A 24,300-nucleotide genomic window follows, 5' to 3' on the forward strand; every position below is an offset into this window, starting at 1 on the left:
GAAACAATTGGGTGCCTGTAGAGATGCATAAGCAAATAAACTGTAGTGCTTGAGGCTTTGAAGAGCAAGGCTTTATAAAAATATGAAACATGCCTTCCAGTTCCATAACTCTTTACCTGTCGGCAGCTTGCTTCCTTGTGTCCAGGAGTGTCAGATGTCTGACATGGATACTAAACCTTGTTGCATCATGGCATAGTGTCTGACAACTGGAAGGGGCCTAAAGTAAAAGCAAAGACTTAACAAATGCATGTTGTAAGGACCTGATAGAAAGAAGAGTGACAATAAATCAGTTTTATTGTTGCCATCATGTTGACAGGGTGCCAGCTGTGGGCTGTGCACTGTAGAAGCTACTTCCTCTATAACCAAGGCTTTGCCAAGCAGAGCCAACGCACAGGGGCACTGTACCAGTACCACACAGACATGTACTGTTCTGTAGCCATATTTCACCCTTGTAGAAACTCTAAGCATATACTTTCTGCATCTTTTTAAAGGGTCCTGCATAAATAAAGACCTCTTTATAGTCTGAAAAACTGAATACCCTGGACTTAATGCCCTGTAGTCAGCATTTTCTTGATGAGGTAAGATACAGAGGTGTGCTAGAGCTGGCTGGTGAATATTCAGGAATTTTGTGAGCCAGTTGTTAAACTTCTTTAAAACAGTCCATCCTCAACATTCATCATTTCCTAATTATTTCAATTACATTTTACTATCATCTATGCTCTTAAAGGCGTTCACATCTCCTGTGGCTGCATGGTGCAAATACTGTATAATGCTGAACTTCTGTGGGTCTCTGTGTCCAACGACATCACTTTAGTAGTTTAAAACCAGCCATGGAGGAAGGATGTACTCTAAGGAAATGGGCAAATGCCAAAAATCAGCTCTCTGCTTCCCACTTCTCTTTCCCAGGAGCCAATTATCAAACATTTATCAGTACATTACTAAGTAGGAATGAAATCGGCATAGAAATTTCTTTTGGAAGATTTGTTACAAGCTCCGTAGGCTCCTATAGAGCATTACAGAACCAATTAGAAAGTGTGCAAAAGGAAAAGGGGAAGGGAATGAACCTTCTTGAAGCATCTGTGCCTGGAAGGGCATTAATTGACTTTCATATAGAGGTCGATTAAAATCCTCTTAAAGGCTGGCTAAGCGTCTGATGGTACCTCAGTCTTGCAATTGAAGAAACTGGTCTATGGTTTAATAACTTACCTACATTGGCATGGTTAACAAGGAAAGTAACTTACATTGGAAAAGTATTTGAATATAGGTGTTTCTAACTCAACTCTTGTCTTTTTCCTGTACAGTGGAAATTTTAATGCCTCATGGGAATAGTGTCGCTAATGCTGTGGTAAGATTTTTGCAAGGGTAATGAATCCTGTATTTTTTTTTTTCTTTCGTGTGTGTATATCAAGCATTGAAAGGCAGGTGCCCATTGGTCATATAGAGGTTCTTCCCAAGGGAGGAAGTGTGTACAAAGTCCTGGGGCAGTGCAGGGAATGATAAGGAATGTAGGAGAGGGTTGCTGAAACTGGATTTTAAGAGCTGACAGGCCATTTCAAAGACATGCAGATGTATGGTCAGTCACATGGCTCAGGGGTTTGACCCTGGGGTTTAATGTGTTGTGGTTCAGGTGGATTTTGTTAGGGGTGACAGGATTATGAGATTGTGGTCAGACTGGCAGCAGCAGGTAGTCTCAGGTGCTTTCTGCCCAGCCACCTTGGGGGTGCACTTGGAATGCAGTGGCCCATTCTTACTGGCCTCCCTGTCTCAGACTCACTCACCAGCCCTGGCAGGGCCAAGGGCAAGGGCAAGTGGGCCAAGGGGAAGCATCTACAATGCAGGCTCAGGGGCCCTCCTCCTCTGATTTTGATTTAGGAAGTTTCCAGATTCTTGACATTCTGAGATGGTACCAAGCCCTTGTTCTATAGCTTCTGTGCCGTCTCCACCAATAAGAAAGCACCCGTACGTAATAATAATAGCTCTTCCTAGCTTGACACTGCTTTTATACCCAGTCTCTGTCTATCCCCACATTTACCCTCTGAGATGTTCAGAGCAGTTAATTGCTCTTCTTATTCCAAAGTTGAGAGAAGTGAGGATGGCAGAGGTTTAATCCAGCACCGCCAGGTCCACCGTTGGCAAACTGAGGACCCAGACTTCTCAACACTTACCGGTGTATTTCCTTCAAATGCACAGTGCCCATAGGGGATGCTGCCCCAGTGCCTGGGATGCCACCTTGTGGTGCTCTGCTCTGCAGCCAGCTTCAGAAACATCATCACCTGTGCTCCCCAGAATATTTTGGACTCCGTTGGAATGATTCTACTGCTGCTACAATGTAGTAATTTTATTCTTTAGATTCCTCATTCCCAATTTCTGCAGGATTCTCTTGGGCTACATAACTAAAATACTCTAGAAGTAAAATCTGTGATCTGATTTATTTGGTATCATTAGATGACAGGGAACGCATTGCGAGTAGTCTGCCTCCACTTAGCTTTGCAACACAGGTAACATGCTTCATTTGGTAAAAAAAAAAGAAAGTTGGAGTCCTTGAGTCCTTGTAAGGTCTGTCCTGGCTTTTGTGAAAGCTCTCTAGTGTCCAGGATGGAGGGAGAAAATACCACCACTGATTTCATGTTCTTTGGCTTTTCCAAGACAAATAGCATTGACATTGTGAGCCATGAACTCATGATTCTGTTGCTGTACTCACTTATTTTGGGCTTGAGGGCAAACCAAAATGTATTTTACTCATTGTATTAATTAGACTTAAAATAGCTCACTTATTTGTTTTCTCTAGTGTGAAGCCAGTTTCTCAATTGACCCACCTCCATCTCGAATTGTGGTTTTCCTTATATGACCTGCTTCTGCTTAGTGTCTGCGTCGTAAAGCACAGTGAAATTACATTCTTCCTGGCACATGGTTCTCAGTGGTGTTCACTCAGAGCCGATATTTTGTTTTCTTGTAAAATGGGAACTTAAATTTTTACTAAAATGAGGGGGACAACCAAGTCAGAATGCTTTTCTAGCACATAATGCAGTGTAAACCTGTCACAATAGCCCACATGACTTCACCTGAACTTTACATTCTGGAGAGAGCCAGAACATACTTTAGGGTATATTCTTTTTCTTAAATTCAAAGTAATAACTCCACACTGTTCAGAAATGAGTACTAGCTATAGGTTTTTTATCAAAGTCATCTGACATTTTAAATAAATTTCAGACTGATGAATTCAGTGTTTCTGTGACAGAGATCATAAACATTTTCCTTTTTCCAAAAGCAGTCTGAGGACTGTATATTTGTACTGTAGTTAATGCTGTGTTAAGTCAGTGTAATATAGCTGCTGCAAACATTTGTAGAGCAGAGGGGAAAAAGCCTTTATTTAAATCTTGCCAAGAGCAGAAATAAAATGAGCAAATGCACAGTGGAGTGAGAGAAAACATAAAGATCCATACAGTTTTATTACTGTGGTGCTCTGGTGGTAGCATCTCATTTAAGTTGCATGGAATATATGGTGCTGTTGCTAATAATTTTATGTCTGAGTGTGGGGCTCACAAGGGATGTTTGTTGAGTGAATCAATGTTGGATCAGTGCTTTCTTTTTCTATTACAGAACTTTCACTTACCCAGCATGGAAATTAGATACAGATAGCCTAAGTGTAGTACTATTTGTATATTTACAGAAGAGTAAGAAATAAAAATAAATGAACCTAAATTCTCCTTAATAGTGAAATGTTCAAGGCTGACACAGGTACCATGAAGACAATTTTGGAAGTTACTTTCACTAAATTATAGACTTATGAAGGATAAGATTGCATTGTATTTTCCTTTTAATCCCCACCAGGTAGTACAGTGCCTGGCATATCATAAAGGCTTAGTGCATGCATTGTGTGTATGTGATGAGGTGTGTGCGTGTGCGTGTGTGTGTTCCCACCAAAGGTAGGTGGGCAGCTTACATGCCATGGCTTATTAACAAATTAGAGAAAAGAGCTTTTTGCAGGCCAGAGAAAAATTACAGCTCTAAGGAAGAGGGGCTGGGGAGGGTGGTGGTTAAATAACCAGAGCACTTGTTTAGCATAGATATTGGACCAGAATTCATCAGAATGATTTATGGCCCATGGTGTCATCCCAGAGACAGAGTCTTCAGACAGCATCTTTCATCTCCTTTGAGGCGCTATTTTCCTGTGTCATCCTGGTCGCTTTAAGCTCATATTCTGATGATTTCACCATGACTCCGGTCTCACCCTTCCTTGCCTTCATACTTTCCCTGACATTTCAGGAGTGGGGCTTGCCCCTCTCCGGGGCAGATCTGGGTGTCCAGCGTCTGGCAGTGGTGCCTCATCAGTATGTCCTATGTGTAAACATTGGGTCCTGCAGAAGCCCTACAGAAGTTTTGTGCATTTGAGGCTGGGTGTATGTGGACGCATTATTGTTTTCACGTCTCTCTTTTTCCTAGTTCCACCTATGACAACAGAAACTGCCAGAAGTCATACTGCTAAGTTCCCATTTCCCAACTGTGTGTGGTGGAGTTTTAGTTAAAACTGTCTGTGGAGGAAGGTTTTTACAGAGCTCTGATGGGGAGGCTGAAACCTACTGCATTTTATTTATGTCATTAAAGACATTAAAATTATAGTGTTTCTCCCAAGTTCTTGATAGTGTATTTCATAGAAGCCTGTGTTTCCGTATCCCCGTGTGTTTGCAGATTAAGTAACAAGTGGTGTGATTTTTGTAAAGAGGATCTATTGTGTATCTCTGCACTTACCCAAATCAAAATACAGGCGTGCAGATTCCCACCTGCCCCACCCCTCACTCACAACTCCTATTTTTCCACTTGCAATGCACCCGGCCCCAAACAACCTAACTCTTACCATCCGTTTCTTCTTGGTTTACATTTTACTGCCTCTGCACAGTCTGTCCAGGCTCCCCAACCCAAGTTAGGCCCCAGAGTCTTTTGTCTTACAGTCCTTCCTTCAGTTCCCCATTCATTCCTGGAATGGCTGAGAACTTCCTATGTGCCAGGCACAGTCTAGGGAGTGAGATAAGACAGTTCCCTCTTCTAGAGCTTACGGCCTGTTGGAGAAAAGCATTAAACAAACAACATAGCAGGTGATGAGTAGTACCGAAAGGGAAGACAGAGCCAGCTGAGAGAGGTCAGGAGGATGGGTATTTCAGGGAAAGCCCTTCTTAATAGAGCAGAGACTTACATAAAACTGGGAGGAAGGCAGGTCAGCTTCTAGAGGATGGCCCCAGGGCAGCAGGAAGGACCCAGGCCAGGCCCCACAGCAGGTGAGAGCTGAGTGTGCAGAAAGCTGTAGGGGCCAGGAGGAGGGAGGATGGCAAGGGAGCAGTGGTGTAAAATGAGCAAGGGACACCTGTGTCTGTTATGAGTCTGGCTCTTGATTTTGGCTCAGGTCATGATCTCATGGTTTGTGAGTTCGAGCCCCACATCATGCTCCATGCTGACAATGTGCAGCCTGCCTGGGATTCTCTCTCTCTCCCTCTCTCTCTGCCCTTCCCCCACTTGCGCTGTGCTCTTTCACTCTCAAAAATAAATTTTAAAAACGAGGTCAGCAAAACAAGTGAGGATATACCACATACACAAGGCAAGGGAGAGGGGGGATTGACAGCAGAGAACTGGCTACATTAGTTCTCATCTTAAGAGTTTCTTTCTGTCACCTGAGCACAGGTGGGAATGCCCAGCAGGAACACCAGTTCCAGGGCCATTGCACTGGTGCAGGCGAGAGGTGGTGCAGACCGCTTTGGGGCAGCAGAGAGGGCAGCTAGTTGTGCGAGTCCAGGTATGTTTTAGGGTTGGGGCTCTCTAGGTCAGGTTAAGGCTGGTGGCTGGGATCAGATGTGAGTTTAAGTGGAAGGAAGAAGCAAGAGTAACACTGATGTCTTTCACCCAGGCAGCTGGGTGACTGGCACGCCGTTTACTGGATGGAGAAAGGCTAAGCGGGGAGAAGAGAGTAACAGGTGTTTGGTTTGGACACATTAAGTTCAAGATTGTTATATATGGATTTGAGGTTCAGAGGAGAAACCAACACGATGGATATAAATGGGGGTGACACCAGGAGATAGAAAACATAGCACAGTTATAGCCATACACTTAGCAGCAGGTGTGTATTTTGAGTTCACATCCAAAAGTGTTCAAGGAATGCAACTTATTCTCAATGTAACTTAAGCTGTATTTTGAGACCGCCATTCCACTCAGTGTTGGAAAATTAAGCTACCAATTCAGCCAACGTTTTCTAGTTGAGTAAATTAACCAAAGTTGACATTAACGTGGATGATTTAGGTTCTGTTTTTCCACTTCTAACTTAGATAGCTTCATGACATCAGGGAAATTGTCTAGTCCTTAGCATACAGGTGCATGTGTTTTGGGCTGGATGGGCTTGAATTACCTGCCTGACCTTCTGCCTTGTAGTACATTACAGTCTTTATTTTTGAGACAGAGAGAGAGCATGAGCAGGGGAGGGGAAGAGAGAGACGGAGACACAGAACCTGAAGCAGGCTCCAGGCTCCAAGCTGGCAGCCCAGAGCCTGACATGCGGCTTGAACCCACAGACCATAAGATCATGACCTGAGCTGATGCTTAACCCAGTGAGTGACCCAGGTGCCCCACCTAGATTATTCTTAAGTGCACTGGGGACATCCTCCTCCTCCTCCTCCTCCTCCTTCTTCCTTCTTCCTTCTTCCTTCTTTCTTCTTCCTTCTTCCTTCTTTCTTCTTCTGGCTGTCTCTTCCTTTTTGAGAAGCCTAGCTAGAGGTTTGTCAATTTTGTTTATTTTTTCAAAAAACCAACTCTTGGTTTTATTGATCTGTTCAACTGGTTTTTTTTTTTTTTTTTTGGATTCTATATTGTTTGAATTGTTGTATTTTCATTTTCATTTATTTCCATATATTTTTTAAATTTCTTGTCTAATTGCCTGATTGGCCCATTCATTCTTTAGTAGGGTGTTCTTTTTTTTTTTTTTTATGTTTTTATTTATTTCTAGTAGAGAGAGAGATCATGACCTAAGCGAAAGTCGGACGCTTAACCGACTAAGCCACCCAGGCGCCCCTAGTAGGGTGTTCTTTAACCTCCATGTTTTTGGAGGTTTTCCAGACTTCTTCCTGTGGTTGGTTTCAAGTTTCATAGCATTGTGATCAGAAAGTGTGCATGGTATGATCTCAATTCTCTTATATTTATTGAGGGGTGCTTTATATCCCAGTATCTGATCTGTTTTGGAGAATGTGCCGTGCGCACTTGAGAAGAAAGTGAATTCCATGGCCTCAGGATGTAGAGTTCTAAATATATCTGTCAGATCCATCTGGTCCAATGTGTCATTCAAGTCCATTGTGTCTTCAGTGATTTTCTGTCTAGTTGATCTGTCCATTGCTGTAAGTGGAGTATTAAAGTCCCCTGCTATTAGCACGTTCTTATCAACAAGATTGTTTCTGTTTGTGATTAATTGTTTTATGTATTTGGGTGCTCTCAAATTCAGTGTGTAGACATTTATAATTGTTATATCTTCCTGATGGATAGACCCTGTAATTATTATATAATGCCCTTCTTCATCCCTTGTTACTGCCTTTACTTTAAAGTCCAGTTTGTCTGACATAAGTATAGCTACTCCAGCTTTCTTTTGATTTCCAGTAGCATGATAGATATTTCTCCATCCCTTTACTTTCAATCTGAAGGTGGCCTCAGGTGTAAAATGAGTTTCTTGTAAACAGCAAATAGACACATTTTGGGGTTTTTTATTTTTATCCATTCTGCAACCCTATGTCTTTTGATTGGAGCATTTAGTCCATTTACATTCAGTGTTATTATTGAAAAATATGGGTTTAGAGTCATTGTGTTCTCTGTAGGATTTCTGCTTGTGGTGGTGTGTTTGGAACCTTGCGTTCCTTGCAACATTTCCCTCATAGAGTCCCCCTCAGGATTCCTTGTAGGGCTGGCTTAGTGATGATGAATTCTTTCAATTTTTGTTTATTTGGGAAGACTTGTATCTCTCCTTCTATTCTGAATGACAGGCTTGCTGGATAGAGGATTCTTGGCTGCATATTTTTTCTGTTCATCGCATTGAAAATTTCCTGCCATTCCTTTCTGGCCTGCCGAGTTTCAGTAGATAGGTCTGTAACTACTCTGATAGGTCTCCCTTTGTATATTAGGGCCCTTTTATCCCTAGCTGCTTTCAGAATTCTTTCTTTTCCTTATATTTTGCCAGTTTCACTATGATATTTCGTGCAGGAGTTCGATTCAAGTTACGTCTGAGGAGAGTTCACTGTGCCTCTTGGATTTCAATGTCTGTTTCCTTCCTCAGATTGGGGAAGTTCTCTGCTATAATTTGTTCCAGGACTCCTTCAGTGCCTTTCCCTCTCTCTTCCTCTTTTGTAATTCCTATGATACGGATATTGTTGCATTTGATTGTATAGCTCAAGTCTTGAACTCTCCTTTTGTCTTCCTGGATCAGTTTATCTCTCTTTTGCTCGGCTTCCTCTTTTTCTATAATTTTGTCTTCTAATTCACCTATTCTCCTCTCTGCCTCTTCAATCCATGCATTGGACGCCTCCATTTTAATATGCATCTCATTTAGAGCATTTTTTAATTCGTCACAATTATTTTTAAGCTGCATAGTCTTTGTAGCAACAGTTTCTCTGATGTCTTCCATACCTTTTTCAAGCCCTGTGATTAATTTTATGATTATTGTTCTAAATTTTTGTTCAGTTATGTTGCTTATATTTGTTTTGAGCAGTTCTTTAGCTGTCATTTCTTCCTGGAATTTCTTTATAGGAGAGTTCTTCTGTTTCGTCATCTTGGCTAGCTTTCTGTCCCTTGTTAGTTTTAAAAGTTTGTTATGCTCTCTGCACCTGTGAGTACTGCTGTGTTAAAGAAGGCTCTTTGACTCTCCAGGGACTGTCCGTTCAGGAAGTGATCTTTGAATGAGGTCTCTTGGTCTCTCTTGTTGAGAGTTTGGTCATTGTATTTCCCTACTAGTAGTGGTATTTGGGACTCTCCACCATGTGTACTTTGGCCTATTTCTTTGGGTAGCCTGTTTTGGGTCCGATCTCCCTGTGCCATGGCATGGGCCATGCTCTATGTCCTAAGCCAGGCCTTGTTTCCAGATCTTAGTCCGTGCGCCCCATTGATACCATCCAAAATATAAACCTGCAGGCCGAGTCCCTCTGAGCAGTTTCAAGCTGGCTGCCTCCCCAGTGGGAATCTAGCCGAGCCGGAAGAGCATTGGAGTGGCTTCTGGTGAGCCGCTTCCCCTCCAGGTCGAGCTGGTGAGCAGCAAAAGTTTCATTCTTAAAACCAAACTTTTGGTGTGTTAAGGCTGTATTACTGAAGCCACTAAATAGCCTTACAAAGCCAACTATTGTCATTTTTACTTGTGTAGAAAAATGTTCCCTGGTCTATAGTTTTCACTGAAACCTTTACAGCTGCCAAGGTGATTTTTTAATGTATAATGGGATTATTTTTTTTATTTACACATATTTTATGGGACCAAAATATCAACTGAGATAACTTTGACATAATAATGAAATCTAAATATTCATGATTCCTTGTATCATGAAAACTGAATGAATTCGTAGGTCATCGAATTTTTGTTTTTAATTTTTTTTATAGTTTATTCTTGAGACAGAGAGAGACAGAACATGAGTGGGGGAGGGGCAGAGAGAGAGGGAGACACAGAATCTGCAACAGGCTCCAGGCTCTGAGTTGTCATCACAGACCCCAGTGCGGGGCTCGAACACATGAACTGTGAGATCATGACCTGAGCCGAAGCCCGATGCTTAACCACCTGAGGCACCCAGGCGCCCTAGGACATCGAATTTTAAATGTTCCTACTAATAACACATTTTTCTTGGGCATTTTCAACAACCCCGGGAGGTAAGGAAAGTACACATCATCATTGTCTTCATTTTGACTGCCTACAGTTTTACCAAGTACTGTCCCTAGCTCCAACACATGTTAACAATGGGACTTTCAAGTCACCTCCCTGGGACTCATGTTTCTCATACAAAAAATGGGCTTCACCATAGTTCCCAGGTGGTAGGATTTGAGAAACACTGAAATCACTGTTCAGTGTTTTACAGGATACCACGAATGTCAGATCGAGATTAAGTTATTACATGAGGTTACAGATAGTCATGCATAACTTGTGGCCTGGGTATGGGGAGCAAATTGGATTACCAATCCCCCACATTGTTTCCCCAACTGTCAGATCTAGACTTTGGGCCAAGTCAGTTTGGCTCTACCAAGATTCATGCCATGATCCTTGTTTCTCAATGGATTGGGAACTACTTCTATATAGGAGAATTAAGAGGTGGAACAGAGAACATAGGACTCAGAGAGACTCCATCTTCCCAGGTAGTTAGGAGTAAACAGGATGGCACCCATAAGTGCTTAACACAGAACCTGGGGCCACGGGGCATCACTGTTTTTAGATACTTAAAACCTATGGTAGCAGCAATAGAAACTTTATTTGCATTTTTCTCATTAAAATCTGTTATTCTGTATCAGCCTGTTAAAGGAAGGATTTTTTTCATTTTCATATGATGAAGCTGAGGCTCCAAGGGGTAAAGTAATTTGCCCAAAATCACATAGCTAGAAAGAGTAAGGGCCAGAATCTCAGTGCCTTTGTATGCTTTCATAAATCATTATAGCTGTAAGTTATTCATTTCTGGATTGATGATGTTGTCACATGAGAGTCTTAACCAAAACTGGAATCCAGGCTGGAATCTAAACATTAGATTTCTATTTTGTGCTAACAGAGGAAGCAGGAATTATTAGCCAAAAAGATTAGGAAGTAGAGATGTAAATATAAACACAGTTAATGATTGCTCTTATTTTTACAACTCTCATTACAACTTTTATTTTTACAACTTTTGTTATGTGTAAAATTGTTATGTTTAAGTCTGTTATCTGTAAGTTAGTTTACATACCCAGATTTAATACCTATTAATATTCTGCCTGATTACTTTGGATCTTTTCTTTATAAGAAAGGACATTTTTGAGCAATGATGCAAGTGTCCTCCCTCCCACTCAAAATCTCAGTCCTCCTTCCTCAGCAGTAGCTGCTGAGGTTTGAACTGGCATTTTACAGTCTTACAGCATTTAACAGTCTTACAGAAATGGTAAAACTCTTGTGTGTTTGCTTCTGCAGTTTCTGTTCTCCCCTCAGCATTATTCTTGAGATCCACCTGTGCTAATCTATGGAGATGGATCTAAAGCGGTTAGCTTTTTTTCAAATGATCCTTATTTGTTAAGATGTGGCTCTTGCCATAGAAAACACTCTCTTTCCCCTGATGCTCAAAACCAGTGCCCTGCGGGGCCTTTGAAGTTTTCTGAAAGGGGGTTCTTCTAAGCATGCTCTCTTCCTGGGCTCTTGTGAGAGCCCCACTGTCTGGACTGAAGAGACATGTTGGAATTTGCATCTATCTCGTGTTTTTTGTTCACTCTTGGTGTTCAAGGTATTAAATCTTCATTTCCCCAAGAACATCATTCAGTTCCCCCGATGGCAAAGTCTTGTGGTATACATATTCAACCTGACATTAGGTCTAATAACTATTTGTTGAATTAGAGCAACATAAATTACAATAAGCTAACACAGTGAGCCCAGTTGAAGATACTTCTCAGGCATTCAGCCCTGATGGGTTCTGCTTGTTGTGACGGAGACACCAGAGAGAGGGCTTTTTTTAGGCAGAGTCTGGGCCACACTTATTAGCTGGAGTCCTGTACTTGTGCTGATCTCAACAAGGGCACATCATTTTGGGGCCATTGAAAGAGAGGGATGCCTACTGGTGAACCTTCAAGTGTTTATGCATAGGACCAATACTCACACAGTGAAATCCATTCTGGTTATATCACTTTTTTTGCTTTTACAGGGTTTCAAAACCTGGACTGAAAAATCATATTTATGTAGCTTTCCCTTTGGGCCAGGCACTGTGCCAGTCAAGTCACACATGGTGCCTGACTCATTCATTTCACAGGGCAGTGGTGACTGAGTCAGTGTTATGACTCACCCTGGATGAAGAAACTGAGGCTCAAAGTATTTATCCAAAATAACAGAGCTGGCAAGGATCTGAACAGGCTGTCTGACCAAAGGGCTTCCTGGTCAACCATACATTGCCTTTCCTTCTCAGTGGTGGAATTGTCAATGTCACTGTGCAACACTGTGTAGACCAGAGATGGTGGCCCTGATGTGGCCCTGATTGGTGCCAGCACCCCCTTGCCTTCACACATGCATCCACTACCAGGCCACATTGATGCTCTGACCCCTGTTGGGATAGGAAAGCATGCTTTTCGTATGGGAGAGTGGCTTCCACTGGTCCAGAGGCCTCTTTGTGAGAGCCACCTGCTGACCGCCTAGACTTTGACCCAGAAGCCCAGTTACATTGGAGGAAGCAGAATGTAAGCTTTAAATCTCAATGGCAGGTATGCAATATTTCATATTCTTGACTATCAAACATCAGTGCTGAAGCTAATTTACAGCTTCAATCATGAGCCTTGGCACATTATTGGTATAAAGTGTAAATATTTGAATGCTAATTATTGTAAAACAAACAGGCCACTGTGTCCAAAGCAGATGAATGCTGTTTCAGGAAGCCAGCAGACCCTAGCTAGTAGGCAGCTTGTGTTGTCTCTGCACAACCAATAATAGATGTCTGGAATCATTTCCACCTCCCTCTGCCCCAACAGCACCTGCCACCTCATTGCAGAAAGTTCTGAAAGCTAAAAGCTGCCCAGAGTGCCTCACATATGTGAGTCCTTGCCTTTTAAACTATTTCCCATCTGCCCCTGCCACTTGAGGAAAAATCTTGTATTGCTGAAATTATTTGCCCAGAAAGAGAACACTATAGTCTTAAATAGATTGGCCACCCTTGTTCAGCCTGAGCCCAGCATTCCTGGTCATCTGTCTTTGCACCATGGAAATTCTCATCCCAGGGACATTTAGCCCAGTTGTTCCACTGGCTGGAGGTGACTGACTCCTTTCCAAACCAATGTGTGCTTCCATGCCCAACTTCACTCCTCCTCCTCTTTAGTCCATTTCACTCCTCTCTACATTCTCCTATCATGGAACAGAGAACCAAGCAGTCAGAATTGTGGTCTTCCTACCTAGATAACAAATTCCATGAGATCTTCCCACCTGTAGCTGCACTGGAAATGTTAGTGAATTGGTATCCTGTTCTGACTGGGCAAAATCCATGTGGTTGGTGTGCCCCGGCTAAGCTGTCTCTGGTGATTGCTGAACAGGTGGATTCTGGGGAGGTGTGGATTCCAAGGCCTACACCTGGGAAGATCCGTTTCTCCAGCAGACAAAAAGCATGTTAGGGAAGACAGGGTATCAGGTGGTCTGGTTAGTGTAGGGAGCTAACCTGAAATTGGGCACAATACTTTCTAGCAGAGAGAAAAAAAATCATTAAAATTTCAGGCATGGTGGGACACCGGGGTGGCTCAGTCAGTTGAGCATCTGACTTCGGCTCAAGTCATGATCTCACAGCCATGGGTTTGAGCCCCAAGTCAGGCCCTGTGCTGACAGCTCATAGCCTGGAGCCTGCTTCAGATTCTGTGTCTCCTCTCCCCTCCCCCACACGTGCACTCTCACACTCTCTCCAAAACTAAATAAACATTAAAAAAATATAAATAAAATTTCAGGCATGGCGCAGCATCCCTTGGTTTCATGGTATATTTGGTATAAAAAGATAGGGGGTTTGGAACAATGTATGTGACGGGGACTACTTACAGCTTCAGTGTCCCCATATGCTGAATGAGAATAATAATGTTGACTACAGAGTTTGATACCAGGATTACAGTGGGAATGAAGAGTTTAAATGAGACAGTACAGATGAGGGGCTTTGCACAGTGCCCAGCATGTGGTAGGCATCTGCTACACGGCAGTGTCTGATACCTCTGCTGCTGGTTGATTCCATCTCCCTGACCACTCCTCTGACTGCTGTTCCTTACACTAAGCTGACCATATGACAACTGGTTAAACTTGCAGGGAGCCACCCACATACTCCTGCTGGCCTGGGAAAGACAGCAAGCGGTGTGTCCCCTCCTGCCTGTCCCAGCCAGGAGCCCATGTCTCGGCGGTCCTGCTTATTTTATTGTATGAATTGCAGTCATTTGTTTCATTAATTTAAAACTTTAATTGGGAACCTTCCATGGGACCATCTATACTTGCTTCCTGGGAATATAAGACTGAATCTGATGTGGTCCCACCCTTAGGTAGCTCCTGCTGTTCCCCACAGAGATTACTCAGGCATCTACATTTTAGATCCACCAAAAACCATGGCACTGGTGTTTTAAACTCAGGCCTTTGCCAAGCGAGCTCATTTGGGTTGGCCGGCCCTAGCAGAACATCGTCCTTCCTTGCACAGAGGATGGCGACACCCATTCTGGAGTCCAGTGGCTCCTGGTCACAAGGAGATTTGGCCTGAGCCAGCTGCCTCACCCTTGGGGCGCACAGCGCACCAGCAGGGGTGCCCTTGTAGGACAGTGAATCAGCAGTTCGGCCAGGACCGTTAGAAAGGGGGCCGGTCCTCCCACCACGAAGCCTTACTGACCTGGCTGACCTCCTTCTTTCTGCTCTTCTGGGCATTAGCTTAAGAATGGGCTGAGACTGGAGTGAGAAAGAATGAAAGAGCGGGCCCTCTGTGTACTGCATGTAGCAGTCTGGAGGCTTTCTTACATTTATAGAAAGTGAAAAAAGGAAAGAAAAGGGGTTATTTGTGAAAGGAGCCAATGGGGTTGTGAAGAGATAGAAGCATTCCAGCTGGAGGCGGTATCTCCCTCTTTTCTGCAGACTTGAGTGTTTCCTTGGGTGTGTGACAAGAACTAATTTTGGAAAAATGAATCTTGAAAGCAAATGTCTCCTGAAGGCGATTAAGATACATGAGTGCCTCACTATAGCTCACATACTGAATCTTCTTTATTATTTCAATGTTAAAGTAAATACTTAGATTTAAGATTCTTTAGACAGCTTCGACACACAAAAAAGACACAAGTGTTTCTCAGACCAGCAGAAAACCCGGCTAGATGGCAGTTGTAACAGAGACCCATCGTCAAAGTGTGTTACAAAATACTCTCCATTCAAGAAAACAGGTGATCGAGCCTGTCAACCTGAGGGCTTATGAGAGGGACATCGTGAACGTGGCAGAGGCCAGAATTAACTTCTCTTTACCCTTGAACAGAATGGGAAGCCATCCCTCTTAACCCTTAGCTGAACTATAATGTTCACCTGTGGCTTGCATTTCCTAATTTCATCTGACTACTTGTAATGAATTGTGCCATTTGGAAAATGTGATTTCTCCCTGAATGATTCGAAGGAGGAATAACACTCTCCTGTATTATTTTCAACATCCACACAGAAATGTGGCTCGTTTCTTTGAGAATTAATATCTAGGATGGGGCACTGAAATCCCTTGAGCAAGTGGAACAATCACAATAATTTCTTGCAGCCGGCCATTTTGTTTTGTCTTTGATCATTGCTTAATGTCACCCTGTTAAGTTTCTAAGAGGCCAGGCTAGAAAGGCAACAGGAACTGGGAGAAAAGTGGGAAGGGAGAAAAGTCATTCAGGTGGGCAGAGAACATCTACTTGGAATGTAGACCTTAGCATGGCTAGGCAATAATGCTATTAGAATCGCTATGGAGAGGGGGCCCTGAGATGGCCCAGTTGGTTAAGAATCTGACTCTTGATTTCGGCTCAGGTCATGATCTCACGGCTTCGTGGGTTCAAGCCCCACATCGGGCTCTGTGCTGACAGTGTGGAGCCTGCTTGAGATTCTTTCTCTCTCTCTGCCCCTCCCCCACTTGCACTGTCTCTGTCTCTCACAAAATAAATACATAAACTTAAGAAAAAGTCACTATGAAGAGAGGGCCATGCCACACAAATGATGCTTATAATCTTGCCATTTTGCTTCCCAGGGGAAAACTGGCAGGAACTGAACTGCCGCAGTCACTTAACCACAAAGCACACATGAATGTATGATTAGGGAGCACTTTGTCATTGGCACCCGGGAACAGATGATTTGCCTGATGTGCCTCTTATATCTCCCCGATGTGATTTATATCACACCAGCTAATGATGGGATATAGCAATGAGTACACTTTACTTTGTTTAAGCTACATCATTATAATAGTTTAAGTATACCACATTAGAGGGAAAAAATGTGCTGTTATTGTTTTCTTTTTCTGTTGCTTAGCTGAACATTTCTTCCTCTGGCTGTATGGTCATTTTGAGGAAAAGAATGAGCAACGGATATAACATTGATGATATCCTCCACCTGTCTCTGACCTGGATTTTTATAAAGATGCTGGTGACTGAGCTCCATGATCCGTAAAATGATGTATGTAGAGTTTTGCTAGTGGAGGATTTGCTCTTGCCTTGAGATTTAATCATTTTGGAGAATGTTCCCTTAATTGGCAGCAGCAGGTTTACAGCGACAGAGGTTGTGGGGAAGGCTTTTGGATTTTAAAAGTTCAGCCTAATCATGAGTTGAGACTGTGATCCCCTCCTTTCTATTATTACTGTGTGTCTGAAGCCAGGAAATCTTACCTAATGAAAAATCATCATTATTGCATTGGGCTCCCTAGTGCCTGCACTGTGTCCAGAGGGCTTCACAAATCCCACCTTTCTGCTTCCTGACGAAGTGGACAGAGAGAACAAGATCAGCCCCAGGGTCCTGGCCCCATGGCCCTGGCCCCATGGCAGTGCCTTCTTCCTGCTTTTCCCTTTTAGGCTTTCCTTTTCACCAGAGAGTTCCTGTCATGATTCTGTGTCTGCTCCATGTCTGTCAGCTCCCCACAGGAGAAAGAAAAAAAGTCTTGGCCTGCTTTGGTTGGGAATGAGGCATTTTCTGAATAAGGAAGTCTGCATGCCTAATAACCCCACTCTGCTGCTCTGAAGCAGCCCAGGGTCACCTGGCATGGGAGTGGGGCCCTCAGATCCAAACCCCACGAGCTGGAGGTTTCTAGGCCCTCCCCAAGGGATCAAGGCTTCCTCCTCCTCATTTTACCCATGGCAATCCTGTGCACACCCCTCCCCTTCTGACTTGGTGTTTTAAAAATAGTCTCTCAATCAAATGCTGGACAAAGACACCTGCACTCCCCATTCTTTGGTAATCCATCGAGTAAGCGCCCAGAGCTTTTGCTCAGTGAGAGGCAACCCAGTGATGAGGACTTCCACCGGAAGCAGAAAGAATGCCTTTTAAATTAGCAACTACAGCCTTGCTGTGGCAGAATAATCTCTCTGGTCTTTGTCCTGGATTCCTGGCATGGGGCTTCAAAAACCCTTGTAATTTCCTGAGTGACAGGAGTGTCTTTGTTATGTTTATGAGGAGACTCTTGGTGGGTCCCTGCCTAGGTTCAGGATGGAGGCTGGTCACCAGAAAGATTAACTGTGTGTTTGGGGATGGGGAGAGGTAAAACTCTGGATGCTAGGGTTTGGTGGAGTTCATGGTTCATGAACACAGAGGTGTCTGGAGAGGGTGATGTTCTTTGACACCACAGAGAGAGGGGTCCACCCCACAAGACCTTGAACCATGTGTGTACCTTACAAAACCTCTGTAATCATTAGTATAGGGCTTTCTTGAGTTCATTCTGGCAAATTATGGAACCTGAAGGGGTGTCGTGGGAATCCTCCAGATTGCTAGCCAAAGGGTCATAAGTGCATGTGGCCTGGGGCTCCCTCTTCACGCTGGTGTCTGAGGTGGAGGGAGTCTTGTGGGACTGAGTCCCTAACTGTGCTAACTCCAGAGGTTAGTGTCAGAATGGTATTGCAGTGTGTTCAGCTGGGGTAAAGGCAAAATAACCATCATTAAGGGTGATTTTCTGATTTCTAATAGAAATGTTGAAATACTGGAAATAGCTTCTAGATCTTCACATTGGGCACCACAGTTTGAAGCACTAGCACCTGACTGAACAGGTTTAGGAAGATCATTTGGTAGATTCTACTCAAAGTGTGATCCCCAGACTGTGCACGTCTGCAAACTGTTCATTACCAGGTCCTGATGAGATGTGTACAAAACTTGATAGTAAGCTTTTAGAATTTCTTGCAGCAATTGGGCATTGCCAAGATATTCAGGAATGGAAATATAAGAGCATCAGATTCTGATTATTTGGAGAAAAACAGCTTTCCTTCACCAGAGATAGCTTAAGAAGCCTTATTTAGAATATATAGCTTCAGTCCCTATGATCAAATGGAGTCAGAACTTAGTGTTAAATGTGTGAACCCTGGAATCACACAGATGGGTTTGTTTATAGTCATTGCTGCTTGCTATCCGTGGCTTTGGGCAAGTTACTTAACCTCTCTGGGCTTTAGTTCCCTCATTTATAAGGTATATTTCCTACCTTATAAGGTGCTGGGAATACCAAATGAGCTAAAGCCAGGAGAGTGCTAAGCATACGGTCTGGCACATAGGTTAACTTTTGGTATTGTTTTTTTCTGCCTTAATTTATTGGCATCAGTTTTCCCGGCTTGGTGAAAGCATGTTCTGTAGGTGGAGGTGGAGGGTGGGGATGGGGGTTTGAATTACAATTGTAAATGAAATCTGCAGCCCTGCCTTTATGTGAATACAAGGTAAAGCAAACACTTTTTAAAAGCCACAACTTATACATTTAAATGAATATTGCTTTTCATAAAATCTCTGAGAGGCTAGACTCTTATTTCAAGGATGCCACAACATTGAAAGTGTTTGGGGCACTTCTCATTTCACATTTCTGTTAGCGCCAGTCCCAGTGATCTATCCTGATGCAACAAAGTGCCTCAAAACCTAGTGGCTTATAGTGTCACCATCACTCTGGTTCTGCAGGTAGACTGGGCTTGGCTGGGTTCTCACTTGGGGTCCTCTATGCATTTGCAGTGAGAGGTTGGCCAGGGCTGGATCATTTGAAAGCTCAACTTGACTGGACATGCAGCATGGTGTCTTCACTGTTCATGTCTGATGCTGGAGCTGGGACACCTGGAACAGCTTGGGGTTGGCCGGGCATCTCTCAGTCCTTGTGGCCTTTCGACATGGCTATCTTGGGTTTCCTGGCTGCAGGGTGGACTGAGGTTAGAGAGATGGCTTAGTTGGTGGCTAGCTTTCCTCCAAATAAGTGTTTTAAGAAGTAGGAAAGGGAAGCAGGGAGTGGAAACGGATCAGAGCAGTCACAGAGCTCTCTTCTGAATGCAAGGGCAGGATTAGACCCCACCTCGCAATGGGAAGGGGGTCAATGAATCTGTGTTCATAGTTAGTCGGCTACAGAACCACAAAGAAAACTTGGTTTTCTTATATAGGCATTTTTTCTTCACCACCAATGACAGAGGACAGATTCCACAGTAACTGTGTTTATGTAGGTATCAGTCATTTTGATATGAGTTATCTAAGTAAAAACCCCAGCCATTGCATTATGGCCCTACCTTTCAATTTTGGTAGCATTGATTAGCCTATGCTAAGGAGGGAAGTCCCCCACTGAGTTCTTCCTACTCTACTTCCTGCGTGTCTGATCTCTACTAATGACCCCCTCCAGCCCTGTGTTGCCTCCTTACACCTCTCCTCCCTGTCCCCCTTATCTACTATAGTGAAATCTGAAAGCCCAGGCAGCCAGCATGGTAAGCCTTGCTCAGAGAACTTCACTCCTCCCCATTTTTCACAGAGCCTATGGCTCAGACATCCAAATAAGCCCTCCAGGTCCCACATAACTGAATGGGCATCACCTTCCAGTTAGGTTTTCCCTATTTCTTCCAACCCCATTACCCAAACACACAGTCCCTACCCCCAACACACATACGCAAGGTCATGCCATTCTTTCAGCCAATAAGTACTCAGTGTCTGCTGGTGTTGCGCACCATGCTGATTGCTGGCTCCAGTATGCTCCAGTATTATTACACACACCTTATAGTTTTCCTCTCTGGGGGCTTTGCTTACATTCCTGAAGGTTAGGGGCATTTCTTAGTAATGTTTTATTAGTATCAAGCACTGTACCCACACAGTAATGTAGCAGTAAACATAAGTTAATGAACTTATGAAGGAGAGGTTCCTTCTCTTAAATTTTACTTTCTACCTTACATTTCATCTCTGCCTTCTTTGTCACCTTTTTTCTGTTAGACGCTCATCTAGAATCAGGCAGCTCTTCCTTCATTTCCTCACTTGTTTGAAATGTGAACATGGTACCCATTTCAAATGTGACTCATGATGGGGGTGAAGTGGAGGCCATTTATTTGAGTGCATTTTTGAAGTCCAAAGACTCCATGGCCATGGTGGCTAACTGCTAACCTGGCTGAAGCATTGCTTATTCAGGACCCTACGTGGACTTCTGGTATGCTCCAGGCAGCCTCCACGGCCTAAAGAGACCAAGGAAGAATCTGATATGGTGGTCACCCTGTAGAAGCACTCAGCAGTACTGCTGTGCAATATATGAGCCGTTGTTGTCTGAAAGAGCAGGAAGAGAGGGCAGACTCTGCTTCTCAACTCCAGCTGCTTTGCTTTTCCAAATGGAATTATGTAAACCCAGTTTCTGGGAGAGGCTGTTGGAATGGACGCCGATTAAGTAGCTGTCAGGGTGAGGGACGTGGTTCTATTTCCAGAGGTTTTCCAAGTATACAGCCACTCCTCCACTTCTCTCACAAGACTCTCAGTAGGACCCCTTGTCTTTCAGGGGTCCAGTCCCTCCAATGGGGAGGGTGTACTATGCTTAATTTGGTCAAAATTCCTAAATGGTCCTGGTTTCTGATGCCCCTTCTAACCCTTCCCTGCAGAAACACTACTCAAGCCAGACTGTCTCCCCCCCCTCCCCCAGACCTCGCAGCAGGTGTCTTCCGGTGGCTAACTGCAGACCTGGCTGTTTTTCAGGTTCATTTGGCCTCCTGCCGCCTTAGGACACAAGGCACTGACCCCAGAGACCTGCCATGAAACCACACTTGAAGCAATGGAGACAACGAATGCTTTGCGGGATATTCGCCTGGGGGCTGCTCTTCGTGGTGATTTTCATTTACTTCACCGACAGCAACCCAGCTGAGCCTGTGCCCAGCTCCTTCTCCTTCCTGGAGACCAGGAGGCTCCTGCCCATGCAGGGGAAGCAGAGGGCCATCATGGGCGCCATGCAGGAGGCCTCTTTCCCTGAGAGCGTGGGTGCAAACAAGCGGCTGCTGGGCAGACGCCCGCCTGTCCCCTTCCACGCGGGTCCAGGCGACCTGCCGCAGTGGGTCCAGGTGCAGCATGGGTTTGAAAATGACGAAGAGTTCTTTTCATCCCAGATGGGGAGAAAATCCCAAAGTGCTTTCTACCCTGAGGACGACGACTACTTCTTTGCCGCAGGGCAGCCAGGGTTGCATAGCCACCATCAGGGCACGCCGGGGGCCCTCTCCCCCGGGGACCAAGGCCGGCGGGAGGAGACTGCACCGGCTCGCCTGGCGCGGAGAAGGCGGGCAAGGAAGCGGCCGCGGAGCCTCGGCGGGAGCCCGGCGCTGGAGGACGCCGACGATGGGGACAGGCTGTACTCGTCCATGTCCAGGGCCTTCCTCCACCGGCTCTGGAAGGGAAACGTCTCGTCCAAGATGCTCAACCCGCGGCTGCAGAAGGCCATGCAGGACTACGTGAGCGCCAACAAGCACGGCGTGCGCTTCCGCGGGCGGCGGGCGGCGGCGCTGAGCCGCGCCGAGCTGCTGTGCGCGCTGCGGAGCCGGGTGCGGGTGCGCACGCTGGACGGCAAGGAGGCGCCCTTCTCGGCGCTCGGCTGGCAGAAGCTTGTCCCCGCCGTGCCGCTGAGCCAGCTGCACCCGCGCGGCCTGCGGAGCTGCGCCGTGGTCATGTCGGCCGGCGCCATCCTCAACTCCTCCCTGGGTGAAGAGATAGGTGGGTCCAGCCCCGTCCCGCACGGTGCGCACTCGGCCCGGCTCTTCGCATCTGGCTGGCTGGGTGGAACGGGGCTCTGCGCTGGAGGTCTCTGATGCTAGCCAGAGTCTCCCATGCTTCTCCCTCACTGGCCTGTTGGAGGTGCCAGCCGAGGTCTTTTTGAGGGATGATTTTATTAAAAAAATGTTTTTAATGCTTTATTCATTTCTGAGAGAGAGAGAGAGAGAGAGAAGGAAGGGAAGGAAGGAAGGAAGGAAGGAGAGAGAGGGAAAGAAAGAAAGGAAAGGAAAGGAAAGAAAGAAAGAAAGAAAGAAAGAAAGAAAGAAAGAAAGAAAGAAAGAAAGAAAGAAAGAAAGAAAAGAAAGAGAGAAAGAAAAGAAAGAAGAAAGAAAGAAAACAAACAAGAAAACAGCGTGAGCAAGGGAGGGTCAGAGAGAGAGGGAGACACAGAATCTGAAACCGGCTCCAGGCTCTGAGCTGTCAGCACAGAGCCTGACACGGGGCTCAAACCTACAAACCGTGAGATAATGACCTGAGCCGAAGTCGGACGCTCAACCACTGAGCCACCCAGGTGCCCCTGGGGGATGATTTTAAAGCAGACGTGTTCCGCCTCTGCTGGCTGACAGGGGAGTGGAAGGCCTGTGCCCTGCCCATTGCAGCCGATAGTGTTCATCTCCTGCAGAGACTGTGTTGTACAAGGCCAGGCTGCCCGCCTAGCCCACAGAGGCCTGAGAACCCCTATGTGATAGGATCATGGGAGAGGAGCAAGACGACCAGAACAGAAAGCAGAACTCTCTGCAGGGCAGTGACAGTTGGGGGGGGGGGGTTTCAATTCCAAAGAGAAGTACACATGGTGATAAATTTTAGGAAGCCCAGGGACTAAGTGGGTATTGAGGGCTCAGAGGAGAGCCCTTCTTGCCTCAACAGTGAGTTCTGACCTTACACCGGCTGGTGCATGTCCAACCTTTGGGGTGGCCAATACACCCAGCAGGGACCTTCTCCAAGTTGGTAAATAACATGACCACACTTTGGGCATCCATCATTCTTTCTTTTTTTTTTTTTTTTTTAATTTTTTTTAATGTTTTATTTATTTCTAGGAGAGACAGAGAGACAGCGTGAGCAGGGGAGGGTCAGAGAGAGAGGGAGTCACAGACTCTGAAACAGGCTCCAGGCTCTGAGCTGACAGTCAGCACAGAGCCCGACGCGGGGCTCGAACCCACGAACCGCGAGATCATGACCTAAGCGAAAGTCGGAAGCTTAACCGACTAAGCCACCCAGGCGCCCCCATCCATCATTGTTTCTGAACTCTGCCTTCAGAGCCATATCAAGAGCCCAGGAGCACATCTGGGTCATAGTTCCTGTATTAGGCCTCTCCAGAGCAACAGACTGATGTAGAGAGAGAGGAGATTTATTTTAAGGACTTGCTTCTGCAGTTGTGGGGACTGGCAAGTCTGAAATTTTAGGACAGGTGAGTAGGCTGGAAATCTAGGTAAGAACTAAGATTGCAGTTTGGAGGCTGGAGTCTGCAGGGCAGGCCAGCAGGTGGGAAGTTGAGGCAGGGTTTCCTTGTTGCATCGGAAGGCAGAATTCCTTCTTCCTAAGCAAACTCCGCACTTCTCTGTAAGGCCTTAGACTTCTGTCTAGGCCCAGGCTCATTCCATCGCCACACTGGTGAACAGCAGTTTGACTCTGTAGAATCATTCAGTCATTTAATAAACACGTGTTTGGTCCTTACTATGTCCAGGCTTCTGAACTAGATGCCAAGAAACAATGTGAATCACAACATTGGCCTCAGGTCCAACTGTAAAACAACTGTGTCTAATACATTCTCACAGTAGACAGTGTTCGATGTAGCTCATAGATAATCTGGAAGTTTCAGTCAAGGGGATTTTTCTCATTTATTAGAAAGGAATAACCATTGTTTCTTGGGTCCATCAGTATTCTGTGTTCAAGAGGAGTGGCTGATAAGCCAGAGCTGTCTTGAAATGGGGCAATGCCATTGTCATCAGGTCCCACAACCCAGACCATCTATCATACATTTTTGGGAGCAGAGCTGAATATGAATTTTCAAAAAGTTTTAAAAAAGTAAGCACAAGTATGGGCTTGAGGTGTAGGGTCCCAGTGTCCCTGTGCTGACATTACAGCAGGCTCATAATAACACTGTCCATGTGTCACATGCAGCCAAAGCTGGAGCAGAGCAGTCTGGAATTGATTAGGAAAGAACAGTGGTTTAAAGCTTCCTGGGGTGAAGTTCTTTCTCATTCCTGAGGGCCATTATTAATAATGTAAGAAGGAATTTAAGTATTATGCTTAAAGCAGACAGTAAGTTGCTTCTGTTTTTGTTTTGCTTTATTTTTTTTAAATGTTTTTTTTTTCTTTATTTCTAGGAGAGAGAGAGAGAGAGACAGCATGAGCAGGGGAGGGTCAGAGAGAGAGGGAGTCACAGACTGAAACAGGCTCCAGGCTCTGAACTGGCAGTCAGC

General features: G+C 44.9%; 1 protein-coding gene across 1 annotated transcript in view; it reads left to right on the plus strand.

Moving 5' to 3' along the window:
• Positions 1-24,300, plus strand: part of ST6GAL2 (ST6 beta-galactoside alpha-2,6-sialyltransferase 2) — a 75,839-nt gene that overhangs the window by 19,809 nt on the left and 31,730 nt on the right. Inside the window, exon 2 of the mRNA XM_039222697.1 lies at positions 20,816-21,817. Within this exon, the coding sequence (XP_039078628.1) occupies positions 20,872-21,817 (946 nt within the window). The 5' untranslated portion in view covers positions 20,816-20,871. The remainder of the gene's footprint in view (positions 1-20,815; positions 21,818-24,300) is intronic.

The sequence above is a fragment of the Hyaena hyaena genome, unplaced genomic scaffold (assembly GCF_003009895.1).
Source record: "Hyaena hyaena isolate Hyena2069 unplaced genomic scaffold, ASM300989v1 scaffold_1174, whole genome shotgun sequence".
In the NCBI taxonomy this organism is placed as follows: Eukaryota; Metazoa; Chordata; class Mammalia; order Carnivora; family Hyaenidae; genus Hyaena; species Hyaena hyaena.